Source organism: Passer domesticus, chromosome 2 (assembly GCF_036417665.1).
Source record: "Passer domesticus isolate bPasDom1 chromosome 2, bPasDom1.hap1, whole genome shotgun sequence".
In the NCBI taxonomy this organism is placed as follows: Eukaryota; Metazoa; Chordata; class Aves; order Passeriformes; family Passeridae; genus Passer; species Passer domesticus.
This window is the reverse complement of record NC_087475.1, coordinates 11,944,423-11,970,692: the sequence shown is the minus strand read 5'-3', so window position 1 is coordinate 11,970,692 and position 26,270 is coordinate 11,944,423. Positions and strand designations below refer to the sequence as shown.

At 40.0% G+C, this 26,270-nt stretch overlaps 1 protein-coding gene and 1 long non-coding RNA gene across 9 annotated transcripts in view; one reads left to right on the top strand and one right to left on the bottom strand.

Annotated features, from left to right (window-relative positions):
• Positions 1-6,170: 6,170 nt before the first annotated feature.
• NR0B1 (nuclear receptor subfamily 0 group B member 1) lies at positions 6,171-8,960 on the bottom strand. Its single transcript, XM_064407414.1, has 2 exons — positions 8,200-8,960; positions 6,171-6,576 (listed from the first exon to the last, which is right to left on the bottom strand). The coding sequence occupies exons 1-2, from the start codon at positions 8,765-8,767 to the stop codon at positions 6,332-6,334; spliced, it is 813 nt and encodes a 270-aa protein (XP_064263484.1). The 5' UTR covers positions 8,768-8,960; the 3' UTR covers positions 6,171-6,331.
• Positions 8,961-8,993: 33 nt separating this feature from the next.
• LOC135293357 (uncharacterized) overlaps positions 8,994-26,270 on the top strand; it is a 31,737-nt gene continuing 14,460 nt past the window's right edge. For 3 of the 8 annotated variants that reach the window (XR_010355446.1, XR_010355441.1, XR_010355439.1), the window contains exons 1-3: positions 15,714-15,964; positions 18,447-18,529; positions 20,380-20,507. This is a non-coding gene — a long non-coding RNA (uncharacterized LOC135293357). Of the gene's footprint in view, positions 10,663-15,713; positions 15,965-18,446; positions 18,530-18,613; positions 18,852-20,379; positions 20,508-26,270 lie in introns of those variants that run through there. The other 5 variants (XR_010355442.1, XR_010355445.1, XR_010355440.1 and 2 more) reach the window with 5 other exon arrangements.

The window sequence follows — 26,270 nt, the reverse complement described above, 5'->3', positions numbered from 1 at the left end:
GTGTGGGGTTGTCCAAAGCAACAACATAACTGGAAGGAGCCACAAATTCCTTTCAGCCCACATATCTGATGTACTTCCCATAAAAACCAAAGCACTACGAGGGAGGGAGGGAGGGAGGGAACTGCAGGCATCACACTGTGGTTTCACCCCAGAGCATAGCTGGGCTGTAGCTTGGGTGTGCCTCTGGTTAGAGGAGGGCACTCTTCTAACTGAGCTGGAATCTTTCTGAGCAGGGTTTCTAGACAGAATAACTAGCTCCAGATGATGGCCATAAAATGTCTTCAAGTTCAGCTGTATGATTCCTGCCTTAATTGAAAGTGTTAACTAGGCTGTGATAATTTGGCCACAGCAAATGTCAGTGAAAGTTTTCTGTTCACAACTCAAAAAACTCAGAAATTATAGAAAGGACATGTTGAAAATCAGTTTAAAGGTGGTATCTTCTTGAGTTTTGGGACTTCTTTATCAGAACCCATTCGAGCATCATTCTTACCTCCCTCAATTTCTGCACAGATTAGTGTGTCTGGAAATCAGCTAGAAATAACTTATAAATTACAGGTCATAAATGCTATCTCAGCCATTTGATCTTGTTTGGGAACAGCTGAAGTTCCCAGCTCAGACGAGCTCAGACTCCCCCCTGCAATAGGATTTTGTTCTCTTTACCTTGTTTGAGGGTCAGTTGATGGAGAAGCTGGATTTCCACCTAATTATTCTAGAATTAGAAATGCAGCACTGCTCCTCAGCTTTGTGGAAAATCTTCTTAAAGATCTCCTCCAGCTCTGGTTCTTCAGGACACCAAAGTGTACTCAACAAGAAGTAGTATAGTGAATAGCTGCTGCTGGCTAAGTTGCAACATTTTGAAGACAGAGTCACATCTATTCCTATATCTCCCTGATCTGGTAAAGATAGCATGGGAAAAGGAAAAAAAAAATTAAAGCCCCTATAATAATAATAATAACAATAAAACCCCTTTGTTCCAGTACTGATTTTTTTTTGGTCATTTGATCACTCAACCCTATCTGCTGATTCCAGTTTCAAAGAGACAAAATAAACTAGATTGTCTCTTTCTTTGAAAAACAGATTTATTTTCTTCAGCTACTTCTTACTTAGAGATGGCAGATATTAGTTGTGTGCTTAAAACTTGGAACTGCAGGCCTGCTCCTAGGGTAAATGTAGTTACATGTACAAAAGGTTTTTTCTCTACATTTGGAGGCTTTACTGACATCTTTGTTATTTCTATTAACTCAGCCCCACTAGAAGAACAGGATATGAATTGTCCTTCTACATTTTGCTATGTGTGTGTATGGGTATGTGCATATGTGAGAAGCTTTATTATGGTCTCAGATGGGAGAAGATGGCTGATGGTTTCCCAGAAATTTCACTTTACCAAACTGTAGTGATTGACATTTCAATGTATAACTTGAATCAAGCCTTATTCTGCAAAGTACAAACCCATGATGCCACCCTACAGTAGAGATGCTGGGGTCAAAAGGAATCTGGAGATCTTTGTGTCTCTCCATCCTCTCCAGTTACAGCCCAGACGCCCCAACAAGACTGGATGTTAAATTTTCAGACAGCTCAGTTTCAGCAAGGTGAAATTCACCCCATGTGATTAAACAGTGAGTGCTTCTACACAATTAACAGGTTCTTTTTTTCTGAGCCTGAAATTAGTATAATTTCCTTTATACAAAAAAGGTAAGTAACATAACTACACACAGAAGAAAAAGGGTCTGTGTATCACATATGTTTGCATAACACTTATGTGGTTATTTACTATGTCTAGGCATGTTGTGAATATGTAAATGAAGCTGGAACCAACTTCATACTGACACAAGCTGTGAAATGACTACCCATTCCTATCAACAATGCAATTTATAGCAACAACATGCATGATGCATGGATTTGCATAGAGCTAATAAGTTATAGCCCTGTAACCTCACAGAGCTTGTAGATTTAGGAATATTTTTGTCAAAGTTCCTCTGAAGTCTCTGTTTATCTCAACTATGGAATTTTACTCACATACTTTCAGATTGAAAATACTACACTTCCATAATTTAAAATAAATATTAGGAGTCCTAAGACAATCTGTGTGTTCAAATCTCAAGCTGCATCTCAAAATTTCAAATTTTTTTTAATATAATATTTGCTTAAACTGTTCAGGAATTTTTTTTTTCAGTGAATTAAGAACTGGTAAATTGCAATGCCCAGGAGGTCCACTAGAAGAATAAGTTCTGTCTGAAAAGAGATGAAAGTGACTATCATAATTTCAAGCCAGTATAGGAGGCCAATTCAAAACAAGAAAATTTAAGATGCAGAATCCCACCTTTGGTAGGAAAGTTACTACTCATTAGGCATTAACAACATTCACAATATACCCACGACAGCAAAATGCTGCAAAGTTTAAAGCAAACTATCAGAAAGGTTACCAAAACAAAGGTTCCACATTAAACTTGGAAAAGTAAGATTATAAATAAATGCTATGCTTTTCCTTATCTAAAAGAAGCACTCATACAACTGAAAATGCAACTTGATTTTTAAATTATCCTTTCTCAGATCTCTTCAGAGAAAAGGACATGGCAAGGCTACTCTGGCACATGGTGCTTTGTGATTAGAAGCCAGTGTCTGGACTGCTGGAGTGGCAGGCCTGGCCAGGAGCAATGGGAATCTCTGCTGAAGTGGGTGGGAATGGCTCTTTGTACAGCACTGCCTCTGCCTGAGGCACTCGCTGTGGGGATTGCAGGATTAAATTGCTTGGGACCAGTTAAAATGTCTCTAACATCCTGGAGGGCTGAAAAAAACCGTGCCTGAAATGACTGGGATAGAGAGCAAACAGAGAAAATGCTAAAATATCCTCAGAAGCCATGTGAATTTCTGATCTGAAAAGCAGTATTTGCTGGTGCATTTAGGAACATGACAAGAAGTTCTGTGCTGCATGTGACAGTGCAGATCTCCCAGCACGGGGCAGAGTTCCCAGCACAGCACTGCCCAGCAGCAGGCAGGGCTGGAGGCTTTTATCTCCACAGGAGTCCCAGGCAGCTGGCAAACAGAGCTCTCACTCACTACCTGAGGCTGTGGGAGGGTCTTGACCTGCCCCACTTCTAGTAAAGGCTACACTACCAAGAAACATCCTTGAATGGCCACTTTCCTTTCTACCCTGCCTCCCTGAGGCCTCCAGTGCTTTTTCCTGTCCTGCTGCCCAGGATAACAGGAAGAACACCCCTTGTGTCACAGCAGTGGCCATGGCCATCTGAGGCTATCTGAGCCGGAGTTCACCCGCTCTGCACAGGACAGAAAAGAATCTAGCTCAGCACTTCTACCCAGCTGAAAATCTGTTGTAGAGAACCCTGGGCCAAAGATCCGAGCAGTTTTCCTTAATTCTGTGGGCACTGTACACTGCTGAAGGCTGAGGAGCTCACTCTTCAGCCCTGCACAGCTGCCATCAGGGGCCCTTGTGCAGCAGCAGCAGAGAGAGCAGAGAGAAAAAAGGCCACTTGTCCCAGCAGGTCCGTGGGGATGCCTGTGTCCTCTTCAGGGTCAGCTTCTGGGGTGGGCTCTTCCCTGCTCTGCAAATCTTCTGGACTTGACAGATGAATCCTCCCACAGGGATCTTTTTGCCCAGCCTCTGGCTTGTTCTGTGAGTTACAATCTCTCTCCAACTCCTTCTACTCAGCTGTCTACTACATTGTCCCCACACTAAAATCAGACCTATCCCCACAGCATTCCAGAACCACACCCAGCTCTTCATTCTTGCATAGTTCTCCCAAGTCTTCAGCTTGGTTCCTCCTATAAATCCCTTTTAAATATCTTGCTTTGTCATTCCTCTTACTCTGGACTACAAAAAGACACTTTTTTTTTTTTTGCCAGTTCTCTGCAAAAAACTTGATAAAGTTGTTTTCCTATTCAGATTTCCAACTTACCATTCCCAGGTGCTTCCATTAGAATAGGCAACAGCTGAATGACTAACAGTATTGCTAGTCCAAGAGAAATATGATAGAGTACACTTCAAGGTGGATTTACAGCGCACATTTTTCATGACAACTTCAGAATATTGCAGAATATAGAATTTGTTGAGACACCAAACCTGGGGATGTAGGCAGGTACCCCTGAGTCATGAAAACTACAGTATTTAGTGGGCACAATAGACCCAAGATGTCTCAAGGTTCAGCTGAAAATGCTAGCCTGTGACCAAGGCTCAGCTATTAAAATTAATTGTTAGGACTTGTTACTGCAAACAAGTCTCTTCTGCCACTTAGCAGAGAACTATGAACACTAGTGTGAGCATTAATGAATTCCGTGTGGCGAAGTTGTTTCAGTCTGAGGCTGTTGGAGTTCTCTTTAGTCCTTACCCAAGATGCACCATCTGCCACGAACCACTACTTAAATATTTCAGCATCATGATTTCTGCTTTTGTGGAAAGAGGTTTCTTTATCAGGCATCCTTGAAAGATAACTATTGTGAGCTCATATGCTGCCTACAAAGAGGGAAACATCTACATATTTATGTTACAGAGATACCAGGTAAGTTCAAAAGCTATTGTAAACTCACAGAACATTTACACATGCACAATAAATATTATCCACATGTAGATGTTTGTTATAGGCGTGCATGTATGTGTGTATACATATAAAAGGAACAACCTAATATAAAAACTAAGCCTGCTCTATTGTGGTCTGAACTGATCTGAAGTCTGGATTGGTAGTAAAGATCACTTTACTTACATATTTTTTTCTTCTTTTGAATTTTTGGGAAGTTCCTCATGGTACACAAACCTACACAGAGTTATGTGAGCACCAGAACACTGCTCATTTATGGACCACCATTGTTTTTTGGGATGGGGTTGTGTTTCTTGCTCAGTTATTTTTCCTCAGTGATGGTGTCAAAGCCCATGAGGAGACCCTAAGTGCCATGACAATACAAATCTCAGTGATGTTGATAAATGAACTTGTACACCTAGGAATGTTTGGCTACTTCTCAAACAATTTCTGCTTTCCATAAGTTTTATCTGTGTAGGTACAAAACAACAAGAGTGCCCCTGCTCCTTACCTTAGTAGGAGCGGTGATTGTCCTTTGCGCAAGGTGGCAGCAAAAGAAAGCTCTTCCAGCTCCTTCCTCCCTCCCCTGCACACCTCCTGTTAAGGACAGCAACTCCTTCAACTTTGTTAATTGTGTTTTAAAAATCAACTGTTGCTAGCGGTTAATACACGTCTGAACAATACATGGAGTTACTGATATCTTTTACTTTGGGAATGCTGTCACACTTCACTCTCCATTTCTTTGCCAGTATTCCCCTGGGGGAAAGCTAGAAAACTGAATGCAAAGAAAGGAAAACCATGGGACAAATCCCCCTTAAATCACTGTTTTTCCCTTTCTGATTTTATTTTTAAAGCAGGGTGTTTTTCCAATGAAGACACAATGGCTTTGGGAGAAAAGATCAAGTCCAAGAAAAATAAAATAAAATTAAATTAAAATAAAGAGTAAAATAAAATAAAATAAAATAAAAATAAAATAGTGTTAAGCTCTATGCTTAATTAAGACATTATCACATGTAGAATTGTGACAAATTGTGATGGAAGTCCCTGTGGTACACCACATTTCAGCATAATAATTTGGTTTTTCAATAGAAATAATAGCCTGGAGAATCTGACTACTGAAGTCCCAGTTAGCAGTTATCTAGATGAAATAAAAGTGTGGAGTCCACCCTGCTAGTTCTCCTGACCCTAATCAGCATTTTCTGTTTGCATATTTTTGGAGGGCATTTTTAATTGCTTGTTGGTCTGAGGAAAAGATTTATTTTATTTTCCTGGAGCCCAAAATGTGTTGAAAGGAATGTTTTACTGCAAATATTAGAGTTGATGAAGCTACTTTAAGGTTCACTAAGCCTCAAAATACTCCTAACACATATCCCCCATATGGAACAAAACCTGGGGTGAATATTTAATAACCTTCACAGATTTGGCTCTGTTAACATCAATAGAAGTAGTAAGAATAGCAGTAAGACTGTGCTTATTTTGAAAAATCAGGGATTACTCACCTTGGAAGAACAATATAGTTCTTTATTCTAGAGGCATGGTAAAAGAATAGCCAGTCAGCTTTGGATATGAACATTCTCTGCAGCCTTAAAGCTTGTTTTGATGACCACAACCTTATTCCAAAACCACCATGGTTAATAAAAATTACTTCCAGAACTTGAAGAATATTTTATTATGGAATACAAAAATACTATCTATGTAAAAACAATAAGTTAGTTTATTTACAATACTTTACACTATCCTGCTCTGGGGCTTCCTTTGCACTGGACTTCTTGTCATTATTTTACACACCTTTATAATTTTAATTATAATTTTGCACAAAGCATTTCCAAAAGCATGTCATCCATGTTCACTGCTCCAATGATGGGCCTGAAGAATAATTCAGCAACCACATTAGCATTAATAGATCTTAACAAGGAGAGAACAACATTCAGCTTGGCAAATCTGGCTTCATCACCTCTGTGAATGAGTCTGACATGTTCATTTAGAGCTTGTTGTGCTTCCCTCTGCAATCCTTCAATGTACTGTGTACACTGCAGTCCAGGTAGATCTGAAAAGAAAAATAAATTATTTTATTTGCATATTTTTGCTTATAAAACAACATCATTCTTACAGAACAACTCCTAACAGCTCACAGACTGTAGTTATCACTCAAGGAAAGAAGCAAATTAAATTGCTAGAGAATTTCTTGTATGCAAGTCAACATGCCAAATTTTATTGGGCAGGTCACATTCTTATCATACTGGTGTTCTGGATATTTAATACTCTTCTTCACAAACCTAAAACATCATGTTTGTCAACATTCACTTAGGTGTTAAACAAATTAGTTGATAAAAACTTTGATTGAAGAATGCTCTCTAAGACACCATTACAGTGGGGAAGAAAACAAAAATAACTTTTTCAACTTTTCACTTCTACAAAAATGCACTGTTTACATTTAAGGCTTATTTTGACTACTAGTGTTTCTACTCCAGTTTATAAGTGGTAAGAAGTACTGACTCCAACATGAGACAGGAAGATTCCCAATGAACCACAGTAAGGATACTGAAAGATGGAAGGTGCAGAATTAAGGCTATGTGTGACCATAGAATCGTTTTGGGTGGAAAAACCTCCAAGATCAGTGAGCCCAATCATTAACCTAACAGTGCCAAGCCCACCACTAAACCATGGTCCTGAGCAACATATCTACACATTTTTAACACTTTCCGGGATGGTGATTCAACCACTTCCCTGGACAGCCTGTTCCAATGCTTGACCACCCTTTCAGAGAATAAATGTTTCCTTCCAGAACGATTCCTCTAATTCTTTGCATTAGACCAGCTTCCAAATTTGACTTGTGTAACATGAGCTTCACCTTAACTATTGTAACTTTTTCTCTCTTATCTGTATAGAAAGCAAAGCTACAAAAGCAGGATGATAAATGTAAAGTACCACTACAGGAACCTAACCTAACAGTTTGGCAGTGGGAGCGCCAGCAGAGCCCTGTCCCGTTTTCACAGGGTACTGCCATGCTTGGGAAGTGCCATACCCAGCCTGTCCCAGTTTCACAGGGTACTGCCTTGCTTGGGAAGTGCCATACCCAGCCTGTCCCAGTTTCACAGGGTACTGCCATGCTTGGGAAGTGCCATACCCAGCCTGCCAGCTACCTTTCAGGTCAGTCACCGACGTGATAAAAGTCACTTGGTAGAGCTGCATCTATGGGAGTCACCACAAAGCGAGATGACAAAAAACCCACCCCGATCATAAATGCTATACCGAAAGCCACAAGAGCACTTTGTTGCTGTTAGCCCTGAGCGTTCCCTCGCTCTGCGGGGCGCTCAGATCCCCGGGCCGGGCACGGCCACAGCCGCCACCCTCGGGCCGTGGAGCGGAGGGAAACGAGCAAGGAGCCGCTGCTGTCTCCCAGCCTTGTCTAACCGACTGCCAGGCGCCTGGAATTCGCTTTGTTCGTGGAAAGCGTCTGTGGGAAGCGCCAGCCCTCAAGACCCCAGACCGAGCTGCCTGCGGCCGGGGTCTCGAGGAAGGGGCAGCAGGAGAAACCTTGCTCCGCGTCCCTCTCCTCCAGCACCTTTTTCAAGCCGGGGAAAGCCGCGGGTCTCCCCGCTCCCCGGGGGATGCAGGCGGGCTCTCCCGCCCTCCCCGCTGCCCTGTGGCAGAGACCCCGGTCACTCACCCGGGTTGAAGAGCACCGTCCCCTTGAGGTAAGCGTACTCTTTGGTGCTGATGTCCAGGCTCCAGCACTTGGCCAGGAAGCCCTTGATAGCCTGGATCTCGCCGGCCGAGGGCAGGTGCGGGCCGTGGTGCGGCCGGCCCGGTGCCGGTGCCGGTGCCGGTGCCCGCGGCTGCTCGCCGTGCTGCCGGGCGGTGAGGATGCGCTGCAGCATGCTGGGCTCCGCGCTCTCCACCGTCTCCAGGTGCACCCGGTCCTGCGCCAGCCCCAGCAGCAGCAGGGGCGCCCAGCAGCTGCGGACCAGCAGCAGCTGCTCCTCCAGCGGCAGCTCCTGGAAGCAGGGCACGTTCTGGACGAAGCGCAGCGTCTTCACCAGCACGGCCGAGGCCGCCTTGCAAGCCACCTGCGGGCTCCGCAGGGCCACCCGCCGCCGCGACCCGCACGGGCAGCCCCGGGGCGCGGGCCCGGCCGGCGGCACGGCCCGCTCCTCGCTGCGGAGGATGCTGTAGAGGATGCTGCTGTGCCGCCGGCCCTCGGCGCAGCAGCGGCAGCCGCGCTCCGCGCACGCCATGGCGGCCGCGGCTCCGGGGGCCGGGCTGGGCCGCGGGGAGGCTCGGCGGGGCGGGCCCTGCCTCCGGTCCCGCTCCGCTCGCCCTCTGCCCGGCTCCTTAACTTATTTATAGCCGGCGGGGGTGAGTGCGTGTCTGTGTGTGCGTGTGTGTGCAGCCGCAGGCGCTGTGCCGGCCGTGCAGAGGGGCAGACACTCGTTAGTGGCTGGAAAAGAGGCGGGGGGGGGGGGGGGGGGGGAGGAGGGGAGATGAAAAATATAACCAAACCCTCCTCCTCCTTCCCTGAGGCTGCGATAGCCGGGGGGAGCCTCTGCCCGCAGGCTGCGGCGTGATCAGCGCAAATTGCAGCCTCCTCGCCCAGCGCGGGGCCGCGGGATGTCCCTTCCCGGCCCCTCTTCCCGAGCCCCATCCCGGCTGATGTTATGCCAGGATGCTTCGAACAGAGCAGGGCAGGGCAGGGCAGCTCCGTAGGGAGCAGATCCCGATCCCGTGGGAACCCACCGAGAAATGAGAAGCGGCCCCGCTGCCTTCACAAGCATCCGAGAGGTCTGGGGGAGGAGAGAGAAAGGATGTATTGGTGAAGAAAGGAGCGCCGAATTGGTCCAAATAATTAAATTCCCTCCGGAGGGGAAAAAGGTGACACCACTAATGACATCGAGGACTTCTGTGTATGCCTGCCCTAAGGAGTGATGCCTTGTGTGCCAAATGAACTCCACAGTGCTGGGGAGGGAGAATCGGACATGTCCCTGCCCGAATGGGTGCTCTGTGAGGGTTGCAAACAAGGCTCTGTCAGGGTGCCCTGGGGCTGGTGCCGCTGCACCCCACTCTGGGATTCCCCATGGAAACACTCTTATTAAAAATTCCCTTGCTCTGCCTTTCAACGTTGCTCCATCCATTTACATTATCCCTTCAGGCTCTGCTTCTCCATGAATCTTTCCTTTTAGATACTTCTCTGTGACCCATGTCCTCCAAGTGGCATGTGGACTCCGAAGCAAGGAAGCCTCCCATCCCTCCAGGCCTTGATGTTTACACAGGAGGGGAATCATGATTGTCAAACATGGATTCTTGAATGAAAAATAAGCACCTTCTCAGCTGGGTTGAATAAAAGTGGGTGCAGTGCAGCAGAGTAAATAAACAATACAGAAAATAAAGTTGCTTCTATCTGCTGCATGTGGGCTGAAACAGAAACATTTTCTGGTTCCTGTGATCTGGAAGAACCTTGACAGAGAGTTAGAGAAAGTAGCCAGTTTTAAGCAAAATTCTGTACCTTCTCCAACAGTATCTGCTACCAAGAGAAGACTAAATCACCCTTGGAAAGCTGTATTATCTTTCCATAAAGGTGTTTTTTTCTTTGTTGTTGTTGTGTTTTGGGGTTTGGGGGTTTTTTGTTTGTTTTGGGTTTTTTTTGTTTGTTTTGGTTTTTTGGTTTTTTTTTTTTTTTGTTGGTTGGTTAGGTTTTTCTAAGCAAATACCATTGACTGCTTTGGATTTTGTAGAAACAAAACAATTTTGGGTTAGATCTTGGCATTTTCTTTTCCCTGTGAAGTCAGTCCTACCCTATCAGCTTACACAGGTATAGAGTCATATAGTCTTTTCCCTCTAAGTCTTGAACTCAGAGGGGATATTCTTTACAAATGGTTTTTACAAATGACTTGTGCTTTTTGTAAGGCATTTTTCTATAAAGTTATATAAAACACTGATTGGCTAGCTGTCTCAAGTAAACCTTCTTTTCCAAATGCAAGCTGTCCAAAACCTAGATTATCATAGTTTTGGTTTTACCCATGAAATGCATTTTCTTTTTCACAGGCCCAAACATGATAAAGCCCTTTATTGGCTTTGCAGTAGAAGAGAACTGCTAGAGTGCACCAATTAAGTGATGCCTAAAGTTTGCTGACAGGTCAGTGGTTTCACCAAACATCCTTTAAGAAAAACTGCTAGATTTACAAAACAAATGCACTAATATTAAACATTACCAAATGTTTCATTTGGATAATATCACTGGTAATGGGAAAACAGACATTTATTTTTCTAGAATATTTCTGTGCCATTCTAGGTTGTTTCCTGTTATAGCCATCAGTGTTTCCTTAGTATTAGGATTTTAGATGGTTTCTTTCAGCCTTCTTAGTCTTTTACCTTTTTAGTATTTTTTGGGGAGGGGTTGTTCAGTAACTTCAGAGGTAAGTCTTGCCAATTTTTAGAAAAAGAGCATCACTAAGCTTTTAGTTGTCTTCAGTAGCATTTCTCCTATGAGGTACAGATTAGTAGTCTGACCATGGAATTTAGATGTGTTTTTTATGAGTTTGTAACTTGGAAATTATCTATGGGAAAGCACAGTGCAGCTGAGACCAGAATCATTGCCTTTGCAGCTTTGACCTTGGACTCCAACTGTGGGAATGTTCTGCTTATTATGGGAGGATGCTGCTTACACAGGGCTATAGACAAATAAAATATTTGTAAATATAACTTTTATACCAAGTCTACAATAGATGTTTGTTTTTTTTTCCTGTGTAGCAATATTGGTTGCAGGTGTTTAATTTTTCAAGGTATTTCTTTTTCAAACAAGTCTCAAACGTAGATGCAATTCATCTGTTATATAATGATTTTGCTGACTCTTCATTTTCTAAACAAACTTATACAAAAAGACTTTGTCTTTGATAATTATAACAAAATGTGTACACCACACTGGAACCAAAACTTGGTTTACTATTCAGTGCCAGAAATCATATTGCTGCAATTATAAGTGTACTTTCTTCTCTGACAAATGCATGTAAACACCCATTTCTCTCATTCTAATTCTTAATGTACTTTGATACACATGGAAGTTTATTTTATTCGTGGTAGATCATCTATTTCCCAGCTAAAACATTAAGAATATCCTGTACATATTTGTGTTTTTTCATGTTGGTATTTAGCAATTTGTACAGTTTTTATTTAAAAATCTGGGTTCTGCCTGTCCATAGCATTCAAGCTATGGACAAAGTATTTTATTCCCTACCAAAACCAAAATCCCTAACAGAAACCAAACTGTTTGATGGAAAATGCATCAAAACCCTTTTAGAATAAAGCGAAAGTGCCTGGTTTCTGCTGGAGGAGCTGATGTTACATGGGTATTACCAAGTTCCTTGCGGTACAGCCATTAATAGGTTTACAAGCTTCCAGACAAAGGATTACTTGTTTGTATTGTTTGGGGCTTTTTTGGATTGTTTTTGTTTTGGGTTGGTTTTGTTGTTTGTGTGTGTGTGTGGTTACAGGGGTTTTTTTTTTAACTCAGACAAAGCCTTGGATATGGAGGTGATACAGTGCAGTCTTGGCAGCCTCCCTCTCTCATGTTGTTGCTCAGTATATCTGTATCACTCATCTGGTAGCACATTTGGTTCTTGGCCAGAGGGCAAGACTTCAGTTTCAGAACAAGACCAAACAAGCATTTGTTTTTATGCCATCAGTGCTTCAATGTACCATTAGCTTGAGAAAAGATTTTTTCCAGCGTAGAATTTGATCCTGATGTCCTATAAATGCACACTATTCCTTTTAGTGTAAGTGGTGAAAAATAAAATTTTATTTTAAGATCAGAAAAAGCCGAATCAATTTGAGCATAAGAGGAGTTAATTTTTCTCTACAGAAAAACAAAGTTTAATGTGGAATATTGTTATAAGGATATGATAAGCAATATGTCTTTTGTAAAAATAAGTGCTTTATTAAAACAAGATTTTGGAATTTAAGTATAGTGCTGCTTTTCATTCTTTTCTCATTGTGACTATCCATTAGTTAGACTGTTCACCATTCACATTTCCCCTGTTTTTTCTGGGCTGTTTTTTGAAATAAGTGGGAAAAGTAGTTCTACCTATGTGCTGCACCACACACTCCTGATGGCACCATTGGACCCTTCCTGCATGGGCAATGGATTCCTGAGGAGAATACTGGGAGCCTGAGCCAAAGATAGTTGAGGTGGACCCAGGTGAGAGATGATGACCAGAAGTTCCAGAGCTTTTTCAGCTTCCCTAAGACTGTGATTTGACAGTGTTTCTGTATCCCACCACCAGCTCACCTGGTGCTTGATCTGGAGCAGGATGAGAATACGGTGACATTTTTATGGAATTAGCCAGAGTATATAAAAAGGAGTTTATTCCAGGTTTAGACCTTCCTGCCAGCTGCTTGAAAGCAGATGATGTCTAATCTGGTATAAATTGTAATTGTGCCAAATCAGCCTTTTAACATTTCTTAAAGGAACCAGAACATGCAAAAGGAAATACATTGTTATTGTTGTTGTTGTTGTCAGATCAGTTCTTTGTAAAATGTGGCCATGGCAGTTTGGATGCAGAAATAACAGTTCTGAATTTCAATTTACTCTTATTGTACCATGTACTCCACTGTCATATTTCCACTGGCAGATAGAAAATTTAAGGAGGCCTCACCCAGATCTGGCCTTTTCTCCTTGTACCCATATGTCAATTTATCTTACCTAATGCTAGGTTATTATGTTAGAGTCAACTAGGTTTTGGAGTAGGGAAAATTAGGGAAAGAAGCAAACAAACTTTTTAAAGTGAAAGGCACTCAGTTGTTTCCCATTAAAAAAATCTTAATTGATCTTTAGGGTCTGTAAAAAGCTGTGAGCCCCATCAATCCAAAACTTACATTTAGACATGCTACTGGGGTTTCAGTGTCTAGATATAAGTAATAAGTTATATTTTGGCCCAAAGTGGGTTCATGGGGCTCCCAAACATCTGTCAGTGTGCAGTGCTTCAGGGTGCAGTGCCCTAATCCCTCCTGAGCCAATCTGTCAGCTCACTGGAGCTGAGAGGTGCCTCCCACAGAAGTGTTGCTGTTGCTGCTTTCCTTGCCCCAGCTCTGGCACACAGCCAATCCTTTGGTGAACCAAATCTTCTTTCTAACCAGGTAGCATTTTTGTGACAGCCATTACAAGAAAAGTAGCAGTGATTTCCATGCTTTATTTTACCCAGTGACAGTTTTGAAGTTTCTGCCCCACCTGAGAAGTTGGAACACTCATGATACAGCAGAATTGTGCCTGGTTAGTCAACACAAAACTAGCACATCAAGGACAAAATCATGTAGTATTCTGCTAATTGAACTGAACTGAATTCAGGTAGGGCTAAAAAGGAAGCCAGAACAGGTAGAAAGGTGTGGTCTTACCACCTTTCCAGGAGAATGGGGAAAGAGCAGGAAATATTTCTGCAAACCAGTATTCCACTCAGCCACCGAGTGGAACTGCTCCCTCAGGAAGGTAAAGCCCTAAATCTTGAGAGCAGAAAATAATAGGTGTTATGGGAGAGGGCTTGTAACAAGCTTTGGGTTTAAATTATTCTTTTAAATATCATGCAAAATTGATCTGTACCCTTGCTAATGGCACTTGAATAAGGGAATTGTGTTATAAAATACTAGCGTAGAAAATAGCTTTCAGTTACTTACCTTGAAGAAGGCATTGCTGATACAGAACAACAGATGGGTAACAGGCAAAAAGCTCAGTTAAGTTAGATACTGTTCAAGGTTGTGGCTTAAAGAATAAAACACATTCTAGCTCTACAATGGCAGGAGGATACTGTGTATCCATTGCACCAATTTTTAGGTTCAAAGTTCTGTATGTTACTGCAGCTAATTGTCTGAGGCTGGTGAGTTCACAGATACATTTTCATTTGTGACTAATATCATAGGATATTCTGCTAATAAAATTTATATTCAAATAGACCTATAATTTGGCATTTATTATCTGAATATCAGTGTCCAGGTTTTTAAAATCTTTCTATAGGTTTTAATTCAGACATATTTCATCTGAGTTGGGTATTTTGAAATGCTGTCCTCTGGTGAATCAGTGATATAATTTCTCATCAGATCAAATTTGTGTTATGGTATTATAGCTGTATTTCTTTCTTTTTTACTATTCTTCAAACATGAGTTTGAAAGGTGCATATTTAATTTAAAGCTTCATCTATAATCTGTATCACCAATACTTGTGATCTTCAAATATCTTCAGCAGGTCCTTGCATTCTTTGCTTCAATCATCATTCACCAGGTTTCTAAATTTTCATTCTGTAGCTAACAGGGAAATCATTTGGCATTCTGTTCTGCTGGCAGACAAGGCAGACTGTATCTTCAGTTTTGTCAAAATAATCCCGTTAGCTTACTCTCTTTAAAGAAAGGATTTTTCTAACCTAGATCTTTCCAATGCAAGCGGATTAGGGAGTGACCCAGCAGTCCTGTTGGTACACTCAGTGTACTTGCAGTCATTGATAGCCCAAAGTACAGGGGGAAGTGCTAACATCTTAATCTATCTGAGCTGCAGCCAGACAGCATCCTTGGCTGGGCTGCAGCTCAGACTTTGAGGCTGAGGGACCATGAACTCCCCTTCCTGGCTCCCTGAGGGCACTGCTGTACTCGGACCTGGCTGAGTGCAACTTCTGCTCAGCTCTGTGCCTCGGCAGGACACCTTTCCTCTCAGTTTGCAAACTCAGTTCAAGACATTAAAGCCCCCAGTCCACTGCTGGTTTATCCAGGTCGTTGCAACTCTTACTGTATAAAATTAGCACTGAATTGCTACTTTCCAAATTCATTTTATAACTGCTAGGCTCTGGATGCACATTTCCCTATTAATTTAAAGTCACAGGACTAATCCCTGTCCATACTCACCTTTTTTTAATGAATAAATCATATTTTGTCTTATGAACAACCTTCAAGCTAAAACTTTAAAGGTCTTTTTTCTCTTTAGACCTGTTTCTTAGATATCCTTTGTGCCCATTTGCCACTTTCTAAAAGCCTTTGAAGTGGACATCAGAACATTACAGAGGATATCTCTTGTGCTGTTCTCACCAGCACCAGAGAGAGAGACATAGAAACTCCCCAAATCGCATTCATTATTCTAGTCTCCTACATTAAAGAATTATTAGTCTTTTGGGGTCATAATTGCATATTGCACTGGGAACTCATGTCAGACTGCTCCTCCTCTGTGACATCCTACATAGCTTTCTGATCTTCTTTCAAGAACAGAGCTGTTTATTAGCAGAGATGGGGTGTCTTTCTTGTTTCAATTCTTCATGTGGCTGCATTATTATGTGTTCCATAAGAACAAGTCCAGCAATCCAAGGGGAGAGCTTTTCTGGCCTTCAATTACTTCTCATCACACTTGATCCCTATTTTCATCTATGAATGCCTACATATCTCTTGCGTTGGAGAAGGAAATATTGTCTTCAGTAAGTGTGTTTTGTTCATTGTAATTTTGTGAATTTCTTAAGTCACTTTTTGCTATTGTGTAGTGCTGATGTTTTAAGTGATATGTCATGTCACTCAGAAAAATGCCTTACTAGAATTCTAAAGAATGTTGTATCTGAGTAGTTTCTTTTGGCTTGACCTAGACAGAGCTGAATATTATAGGCACTACTATAAAAATTTATTTAGGCTCCTCATAACTGAAAATTTTCATGTGATGTCTTATGTTAGAGCAATGAACACAGTACTTTATGATAAAAATTTAAAAAAAAGAAAATAAAAGGTTGTGAGCTTGAATCTTCTGGTACTTCTCATGTCTAAAGACTTGAGTGGTAAGAGTTGCATTTTTTTAGATCCACTTCTTGACACATTCTGAAACCTCTGTATACTGGGATACTGGTGTATACCTCTATATACTACTATTTCAGTAGCAACACTGAAATCAATAGCACAAATGTAACTAAAAAACTCAGACAAATCAAGAATCATATACTATTTCAGAGTTAATTGTTCAATAAGGATGTAACAGACAATTGATTTAATAATGTTTAGCTTGTTCTGCCTTGAATACTAATCAAGTAATAAAGGAAGTACATTGGATGGTGATAGAGTGGCCATAACATGTAACATAGAAGATAAGCATGGAGAAGAAAACATTAGCTTTGAAAACTAGAAGAAGAAATTTTGAAATTATGAGAAATAAAGAAAGGAAAATTAAAAAGAACTGAAAATACAGAAAGGCCTGCAGGAGATAGACCTTTTAAGAATAGACAGAATTAAGATAGATGGTCCCACAGAAAAAGAAATTATTGACAAATACTTTTCCCTTTATTCTCATGCAAATCATACTTCAAATAGATCTCTCTTTTTTATTAAATTTCACCAAAATGTGATTATTTTGCTATTTCTTTACTACTTCTATGATATCAAAGCATTTCTTTCTAGGTTTTGTCTCTGAAAATTTGGGTTCCTTAGAAGAGGCAGATTGTGAATTCCTTCTTTCACAATTTTGTCATTTATTTTGCTTACTTGTATGCACTATACAGAGGGTCCACCTCAGAAAAAAAACCCACAATGTCATCACTGACACTTCTTTATCTCTCTCATACATCCAGGAACATACTCAGTTTAAATCTTCCACTTTTTTCACAGTCAAGTTTTCTCTGTACACCTGTAGCACAGTAAATCACTTCATTACCTTGTCCTTTTTGTGTCAGAACTGCAGTAGCTCTGCTAACAGAAGCTGTTGCTGGTTGTAGATATCAATATTTAAAACTTTCACCAATTACATGAGGGTTAGTTTGAGTAAAACTGTCATATTTGCTTTTGATTTGAAATATTACTTTTTAATTTTTATTAACTATGTTCTATCCTTGCAATAAAAGTTTCTGCATAAGGCATAAAAAACTTAATCTGATATTTTGTAGCTTCTTTTTACTTCTTCTGCAGCAAAATTGAGTGTTTTCCTTTACCAAACTTATTAAGGGTTAGAGCTTTACACACACAAATCCCAGGAGTTCCCTGGAGATGTTTTTCTCCCATCAGCTTCCTTCCCCTCCACCTCCAAAACCTTTATCAGTTCAGGTCTTCTAAAAATTTCAGTCATGGCCAGCCTAAGTCTTTGACACACTTTCCTGGTAAGGAAAGAGTGCTTGACTTGGAAGCAGGTCAGGCTACAATTAAAAATGTGTAAAGGAGAGAGAGAAATTACCTTACTGCAAGAGAAACTGGCTGAGTGAGATTTTTTTTTTTCCAAGGTCCTGCTTACTTATGAAGAGTCTGAGCCACTGCCACAGTAGATGTTGAATTCCACCCTGACTCCTGGCATTCTTCTCTGATCACTGGAATTACACCAGTGTTAGGGCCTATGTAAAATTGTGGCATCTTGGACTGCACAAAGAAGTTCCTCTAAGGTTTTTTCCGTCCCATAAAATTAAACAAGGGTAGTTTTATTAAGTCTAGGAGGAGTAGCAATGACACGGAAGTGACAGTCCCTGTCCAAGTTCTCTAGGCTGTCAGCTGTATCACCTTCATTCTAATGGTTAAATTAAACCTGGAGTGGCTTCACATCTTCATTTTGATGAGTAGAGATATCTTAATAACTTTGATTTGTTCCCAGTGATAACTATGACTCCTGAAGTTATGAAGTAACAGAAAAAGGAAACCTAATGTGTTCCCAGTGTATGGAGACTGTGCTGTTCTCTGAGACTGTAATTTGGGAAGGATGATATACTACTAAAAGAAAATCAACAGTGTTTTCCCAAAACATTTAAAAGCTGAGGTGATGTTGCTGAAGCACCATCATTTAATGTCTCTGTTGCTGACACAGCTTGTGTAGAAACTGTTTTAATAAAGTCATTACAGGGTCAATGGAAAATCTCTGTACATATCAGAAGTCTTTTGAGTGATTTATGTAAGTCCATGGATATTCATTATGATGATGTTCTTTCATGTTTCCATTGACAGGCAGAGCAATGTCACCGGTAATGTCCAAAATAAATTATATCACCATAAAGCTGGACCTTAAATGCAACAGGATTAAATTTAAGGTAACTGTTAAAGTCTGACAATTAAGGAAAGTTAAAGGACATATTTCAAGCAGTAAATTGCCCTGCTCTGTGTAAGTGTTGTCATTCAGCAGGCTTTGTGACACAGGAACAGACACATCATCTGTAATCCATGCTACAAGTGCAAGGAGGGGAATGTAGTGAGAGAGCCATTCTAAATTCTCTCACCTTGCCTGGTTTATGGGTATTTATTGTATCAATACACTGTTTTCAATGCCCTGTGTCTCTGAGCACTTCAGTTTTCTGTATTAGGTGTTCACTGTTGTCTGTAAGCATCAAAAGATTCTTCAGTGAGGGTTCATGTGTAAGTACTCATGATTATCCCTAGCAATTGTGCAACTGGCCCCAGTGAAAATAAGGAGTGCTCATGGATTTCCTGATACAGCCTGCTTTTATATTGCCATTTATGTGGAACGATGGTAACTAAAGACTGAGATGTGTGTCATTGTGCTTAGGATCTCTGACTAGTAATAAGAGACTGTGAACAGTTTGGCACAGGGATTATCACAATTGGCTAAAGAGGATCAAAACCTCAAGGACAAGCAGCAAAGATATTAAATTATTTGCCTGAGATTATTTGTAATCAAAAACAGAATTGTGAAGCAAATCAGCTGGTTTGTCTAAGCCAGCAGTAAATTTTCCCCTGAGTTCAATGAGGCCAAGGTTCATCCTACATATTATGGATTTCCCAGTTTATCCTCCCTTCCACACCAGGCCTAGCATACACCTTAATTTTAAAATACTGAAGGCCATGTTCAATGCAGTGTGTTCATTTTGCTGAGGAAACGAAACCAAACTGGAAACTTGGTTCTCTGATCAGCTGAAACAGAGGTCAGCCAATTTCCACACCATGAAGCACTGAAAAATGTGGGCAGTATTCACAAAGGTCTGGATCATGCTGGCTATTAAATGTTCTGGGTCAAACTGCCACTCTCAGAGAAATAGTGGAAACTAACATAAAAGGGAGCAGTCAGCATTTCTGGCTACTGTACCAACACTGGGAACATTTACCTTTATATCCATCACTGGAGATGTGCCAGAGCCCTTTCCACCCAATAAATACTCCAGAGCAGAATAATGTCTCCAAAATTTCCCATTTCACTTTCATTAATCCTGAATTTTTTCTCTGAAAGTGCTTTACAGGCATTACAGGGCCCCTAACTTCAGGATCCAGTCATATCTGTAGTAGTTTTTTCCAAAACATAGAAGATTCTGATACACATTTGTGTCACATTTCTTGAAAGCATTCACTGCTCCTGGGGAATGGGGCCTGAGGAGAAGAAAAAATGCTTAGAAAACCTGGGTAGGAGGGCCTGCTCTTTCATAATCATCTAAAGCCATCAGAGTGGTGTTTTAGTTCTTTGTGATAAATGAGAACAAGCAGGAAGATCAAGTGAAAGAGAAGATAATTTTCCTATGTTGAAACCTATCATTATGATGAAATTAAGAATATGATTAATATCCTCAAGGACACAATCTGGAAAAAAAAGCCAACGTTTTGAGACTCCAACTTAATGCACACACAATTTGCATGCTGTTATCCTAGATTTGACTGCTAAAGAGGAGTGAAAGCTTCAGTATTTTAATCCAGTGATAAATAGTGAGTTAATTGAAAGGAAGAGGCTTTAATTTCCCCATTCAAAGTTGTTCCTTCATGAAAGCCTTGCTGTATATCCCATATCTACTGTCAGGGCATGTAAATGCTCAGCCCAGTGATTTTCAGCAGTGAAACACTACAACTTAAGGGTCTTATAGTAAACTGATGAAAAAAAAGGTATAAAAATAATGAATCTTGGAGTTATGTATAAAGAAACCATTGCTCTTTGCTTTAGCAGCTTTACAGTTGTTCAGCTGCTCCATTGCAGACCAAGAGCCATGAAGAAAGGAATGGAAACAAGATGAGTAGAAACAGGCAGAGTAAAATTTGTAGAGCCAAAACATGTCTGCAGTTTCCCACTAGGTAAGGATGTTTGCTAATATCAAAAGCTTTATTTGATACTTAATTGTATGCAAGAGTAATGTGATTTTTTTAAATTAAAATGTAAATAATAAGAAAGAAGTGTGATTTTTTTATTTCCATTAAATTCACCCTTGAATGAGTGATTCAGACTGAATACTTCTGTTGACTTTTTTCAGTAAAATTGTTCAGTTGTACTCTAATTCAAATAATTTTATGGTCGTATAATCTTACACTCCTAGCCCTTTATTCTGGAGCTGAGAATTCAGTGTTTAACACAGGGTAATGAAAAAATCCATTTCAAAAAACAAACCAGCTTTTCTATTTTTCTTTGTTTGTATCAAAAGAAAATAAGCTATTTCCATAAATTTATGTGCTAGTACATTTATAGCAATTTTTATACCAGGGATGATATTAAATTTGCTTAAAAAATATTTATTCATGCATATTCCTATATAGATGTGCTTTACTCATTCTGAAACAATGCAGCTGCTTCTGAAGAAGACTGTGGCTGGATTAATGAAATGAAAGTTTCAAGATTTTATGACTGCTGAAAAGTTGATTGCTTCCTTAAAACATTCTAATCAGCTGGAAAGACTATCACAGAGCAATACAGATTCATTTGATTTACAATCAGATACACATATTTTAATGTAGCCTTCTCTGACAGCTTTAGTTTTCACTTTCATTTATATCATACAAGTGTATAATAGGAATAAAATCAATTTTCCAGTATTTTTGAAAATGAGCAAGTAAAATGCTTGAACCTGTAGTTCAATGTTCAATTTACCAGTCTGAGGATGCTTTAATCTTTCGGTTAAAAATCTGAGATCACTTAAGTAAACCCACTGTTTTGAAAATTAATTAGATAAGGGGAAAAAAAAAAAACAACAATCAAAAAACAAAATCAAATCCAAGAAAATGTGTTCTTTTGAGAGATGGAAAAAAGCATCAGGATACCATGAGTGACTGAAAAACAATTCATGACCCATGGTGTGATTGAGACAAATAGTTTATCACAAAGTTGTTCCAGAGGTTGTGAACCCCTTGATTTGCCCTCTAGCTCATTTTATTTTGACTCTGAGAGCCATTCATCATCCATCCATCCATCCATCCATCCATCCATCCATCCATCCGTCCGTCCTTTTCCCTCTATAACTACTAGTTTCTTCTATGACTAATATATTTTATGTTTTTGAGTTAGTTTCTACTAAATCCTCTAGTTATGGTGGTTTTTTATTCTCTTATTCAGATTCTGTACAGTATAAAGAGGTCACAGGTGATCCAAGTCTTTGTGCTCAGCCAGTAATGAGGGGGAGAAGAAGATTGACCAGTGTTCATATAAATTGCATCCTACCTTTCCAGGGTTGAGTCAATCCCTAGTTTTCCATTTCACATCCTGTGTTTTGCCATGGTTTTTAATAGCCTCACTAAAAGACCTAAACCTATGGAGAGTTCTCTCGGTGCTTAACTTTCAACTCAGTGCTTTAACTTTAAAAAATCTGATTATTTACATGAATTCAAGAAATCCACCCTGCGTATAATATTTGAGCTCTTGGAATGTTGGAGAATGTGCCTTTTTGACTCCTGATAAATTAAATTAAACCTCTCCCTGTCAGTCCACCTCTTTATCATAACCTTACAATTTAGTCCTGTAATACCTAAATTTAAATTACTTAAAGAGATTTGGATACTTGGCTTAGTTTATTCCTGCCTTCTTGGCTGCACTTCTGCTTCAGTCCTTTTCAGTGAAATAAAGAAAATCTGCCTTATTTGTGTCTTTCTGTCCTATCTTTATGTAGTGAGAAATGGATGGGAATGGCATAAAGAGGCTCAGAGCAAAAGGAGCTCTAACAGAAGAATGCAGCAGAAGCATTCTGCAATAATTTACATAATCATTACAATATTGGACCACTCTGTGACTTAGACTATAGAAACACTACAGCATGTTCTGTATGAAAAAATCCAAGAGCACTGATAAACTAGAGACCTAATCAATCTTGGTTTCTTTCCCCCTCCCTGTACTTGTGTGACACTAGACTGTGTCCAGCCAGGCCTAACACAAACTATCTCAAAGCAATTTGTCTTAGGACAATATAGGGAAGTTTGGGGGTTTTTTATTCCATAAATAAAATTTCATCAGCAAACAAAAACGTCTGGGCCATTTTTCAGGTAAGAGGCAGTAATATGTTCCTGTCACTACTGGATAAACAGAAATACAGACTCCATCATGCACCACTGGTGAAGCAGGACTACAGTGTTTGTTTCTCCTACTGTCTCAAACACCTCAAGTGTTGTCATGGGTAGAAAAACAGTGAATAACCAGAGGTTATTTCAGCAAAGCTTCTACTGCCCATTTTCCACTGACTATTTTTATTTTTATTATTATCCCCATACTAAATAACAAGCAGGAGAAGCCTTTTGTCCAGAAAATGTGTGATAAGGCAGTGCAGATGTGGTTCAACTGTGTCATTTTAAAATAAACAGGAGGCAATTTTTCCTGATATACAACAGCTGTCTGATATCAGTTCTATTTGTTATCATTTCTATTGGAAGAATGATCTATTAGGACTTCTCTTTCCCCTAGAGAAGCTTAAGTTAAAACTCCAAGGACATTCCCAAATAGACTGTAATAGTTCAGACATTCTTATCAGCAGCACATGATGAAACTGTGCTGGCTTTCTCTTGCTTTTCCTACAAGCCTATGAGACTTTTCTCAAAATATCAGCAAAGAAAGGGCAAGATCTATGCACATGAGTGCAAAAACAACACTACCAACCTGCAGGGTGCTAACAGCTGTAGGTGACTTTGCACATTTCTGAGCACCCAGTCATCCACACCTACTGTCTGTAAGTTATCTGTTGAAATTCCATTTGTAAAGGAATTGTCCAAACCCCAAAGAAAGCTGCAGCAGAATCACAGGAGGATTATATGCTTTGTGAAATGCAATGAGCAGCTTGTGGTCTTAGTGATGAGGCTAGCACTATTCAGAAAAAATATTCAGCATGGCCCTCCACATGCTCACAAATACTATTTCAGACTAGATCATTAAAGTATGCCTAAGCATGCTAAATCCTGCATTGCTGCACTATGGCCTCTTTTGACTTTGCAAAATAATATCTGATATTTAAAAATGTATCTGCTTTATAATGACATTAAAACCAAATTTATCCACCAGATTACGATCAGAATCTGGTGGATAAATTTAAGCAACAGAGTAGGCAAGTAAATTCTTATTATATGTTAGAGCCACTTCTTCTATTTTTTTGTCCAGTGAGACTGCATGACTGTGCATAAAATTACCTTTTTTTTCTGATTGCCTTTCACAACGTCCTTATTGACTCATGTCCACTACACCACATGCATTGTTTTTATGACACAGTTTTTTGAGAGAATTTTTCCATTCTGCTTTCTTGAAATTCACCTTTCTCTATGCTCTCTTTTGTGATGTCCATTGGGCAATGGAAGTGCAGTGCTTGAGAACTGCATCAACGAGAACTGAACTCAACTTCACAGGTGAGGTGAAGGGAAATGTGTTATAGCTCTAAATTACCTCAACAAGACAGCATTTGAGCACATTGTCAATGCTGTTTTCAGGCTGCTGTTTATGGCATGTAGCTGTCAGTGTAATGGTTTCAAGCACACCACACAGGCACACTCTGTCACGTGCACTCACACTGTCTTGTGCTATGAAGAGAAAAGAGCAAAGGCCCAGGAATTTAAAGTGCACAATAGTCTGATACATTTTCTTTAATGAAAAGCAATCATTCAGAGCAGAGACATTTTATATTTGACATATGATACTGATAATTTCTAATATGTTATGAATTTATATGGTAATTCACAGAATTGTAGAAGTGCAGGCTGCTGTCCAGAGGAGTTTATTGCATCTGTTCAAGGTGTCCTGGGTTATCCTGAGCTCCATTAGCAGGAATGAAGCTTTCCTAGGATATTGTGCACAGCAGTTCCTGTGACTGTCTTTAGCTACATCACCATAACCTCTAGTGACAGCAGAGACTAGAACTTGGTTTGTAATATTGTGATTTGCCTTTTCCCCCATAACTCAGTAATGAAAAAAAGCATCCTGTATTCACTTATTTATTGTTGAATTTCCTTGCTTTTATTGACTTATGGATTATATAGAAATTTCTTCATTCTCCTGAGCTTTAAAGAGGTTATGGGCAGTACAAAAATGTAAGCAGAACTGCCCTGCTTCTATCTCAGTGCCTGTGCTTTGATTGTCAGGTAAACAAAAATGAAAACCAAAAATGTTTATGACTTGGTACACCTAAGTAAGGGGAAAAAGAAAAGCTTGTTTACTAAAAGTTCCATCTATGACCTTTAAAAACATGATTACATTATTCAGAAAGTAAAGAACAGTGACAAGCCAAGTGTTCTTTTCACTAGAAACACTCTTCTGAAATTATTTCATAATTACAAAATTTTATGAGATACCAAGGACAATAGAAATATAATGTTCCTCAGAGAGGAAAAAAAAGGCATTGTTTAACAAAAGTGCTGGCAGTGCAGTGAAGCAATTCAAGAAACTCACAATAATATGTTAATTTAATTTGTCTCTTGTGCTCTCTTAACAGAACCCTTTATGTGTTTCTGTTTGCCACCTGTTTCATCCTTCTGCTTGCCATTAGATGCTCAATTATTTCTTCCACATGTTAATGGTTCTCTAGCTAATCACTATGCTAAAGTGTGGTGTAAGAGGTTTTGGCTATTTTGGTTTCTGATTATTTTTTCAGGCAAAGAAAATGAAAATTCTGGATATACAAGCTGAAAGTGTTGTAACAGTTACCTTGATTTTAAAGGTCTACATAATTGGCTTAATAATATAAATATGACAGTATTTATTTCAAGTGTTAGATCTAACATATTTTACCATGCTATAAGAAAAAAAGGACCCTGTGATATTGTGGGCTTTAGCTGCAATGGAAGCAGTTAGAGAGCTTATGTTAGAATAGTGAAGAATTGAAAAGAAATTCTATTTCCATATTAGCACTATATTTAAAAATGTAGTCTGGAACATAACAAAATAGGATTATTCTCCTGGTGAATTAAATATTAACTTTGATTAACTTTGTGTTGCTGTACCATTTAATCCTTGGTATTGACCCACTTTTCTCATTAATCATTTGAAAAGTTATTGCATTGAGACTTATGTCCTTGTTGTTTGGAGAAAAAAAATGTCATGCTGTTGTAGGCTGTAATTAAAATAAATTGTATTTACTGGAAGTTTTAGCCTGGCTGTGTTAACTCCTTACAAGCTTGCAAGGAGGCTTGCAGGCAGCAGCTTATTTTAAGGTGATAGCAAGTCTAAATTAAGGTCATATTCAATGCAAACACAATGACAGAATTAGATGGAATGCTGGCAGAGCGCTGGTGCAGGGCGGGCAGGTCTCTGCTCATTTCCAGCTCAGACAGCAGATACTGCGCCTGACCTTGGATAAAACAGTCTGTCTCAGGCTTCAATTTCCCGCCTGTGAAGGGGACTAAATATCTTCCTGCTGCAGAGGTCTGTTTCGAAAGGGGTGTTTATTCATGACAGAGAAGCAGTTACTCAGGGAGGAGTATACAGACCCTTGATAGCTGCACCAGCCCCAACACGAGGAGGTGGTGCAGGTTATGAGCAGAGTGCCTGGGAAGGGGGGTTCTACCTGCCAGAACTGGTTACTCCTGTGCAGCATCTCAGAGCATGGCTGAAATCCAGCTTTATCATCTTTATGGTCATACTATTCTTTTATTTTCTTTCTATTC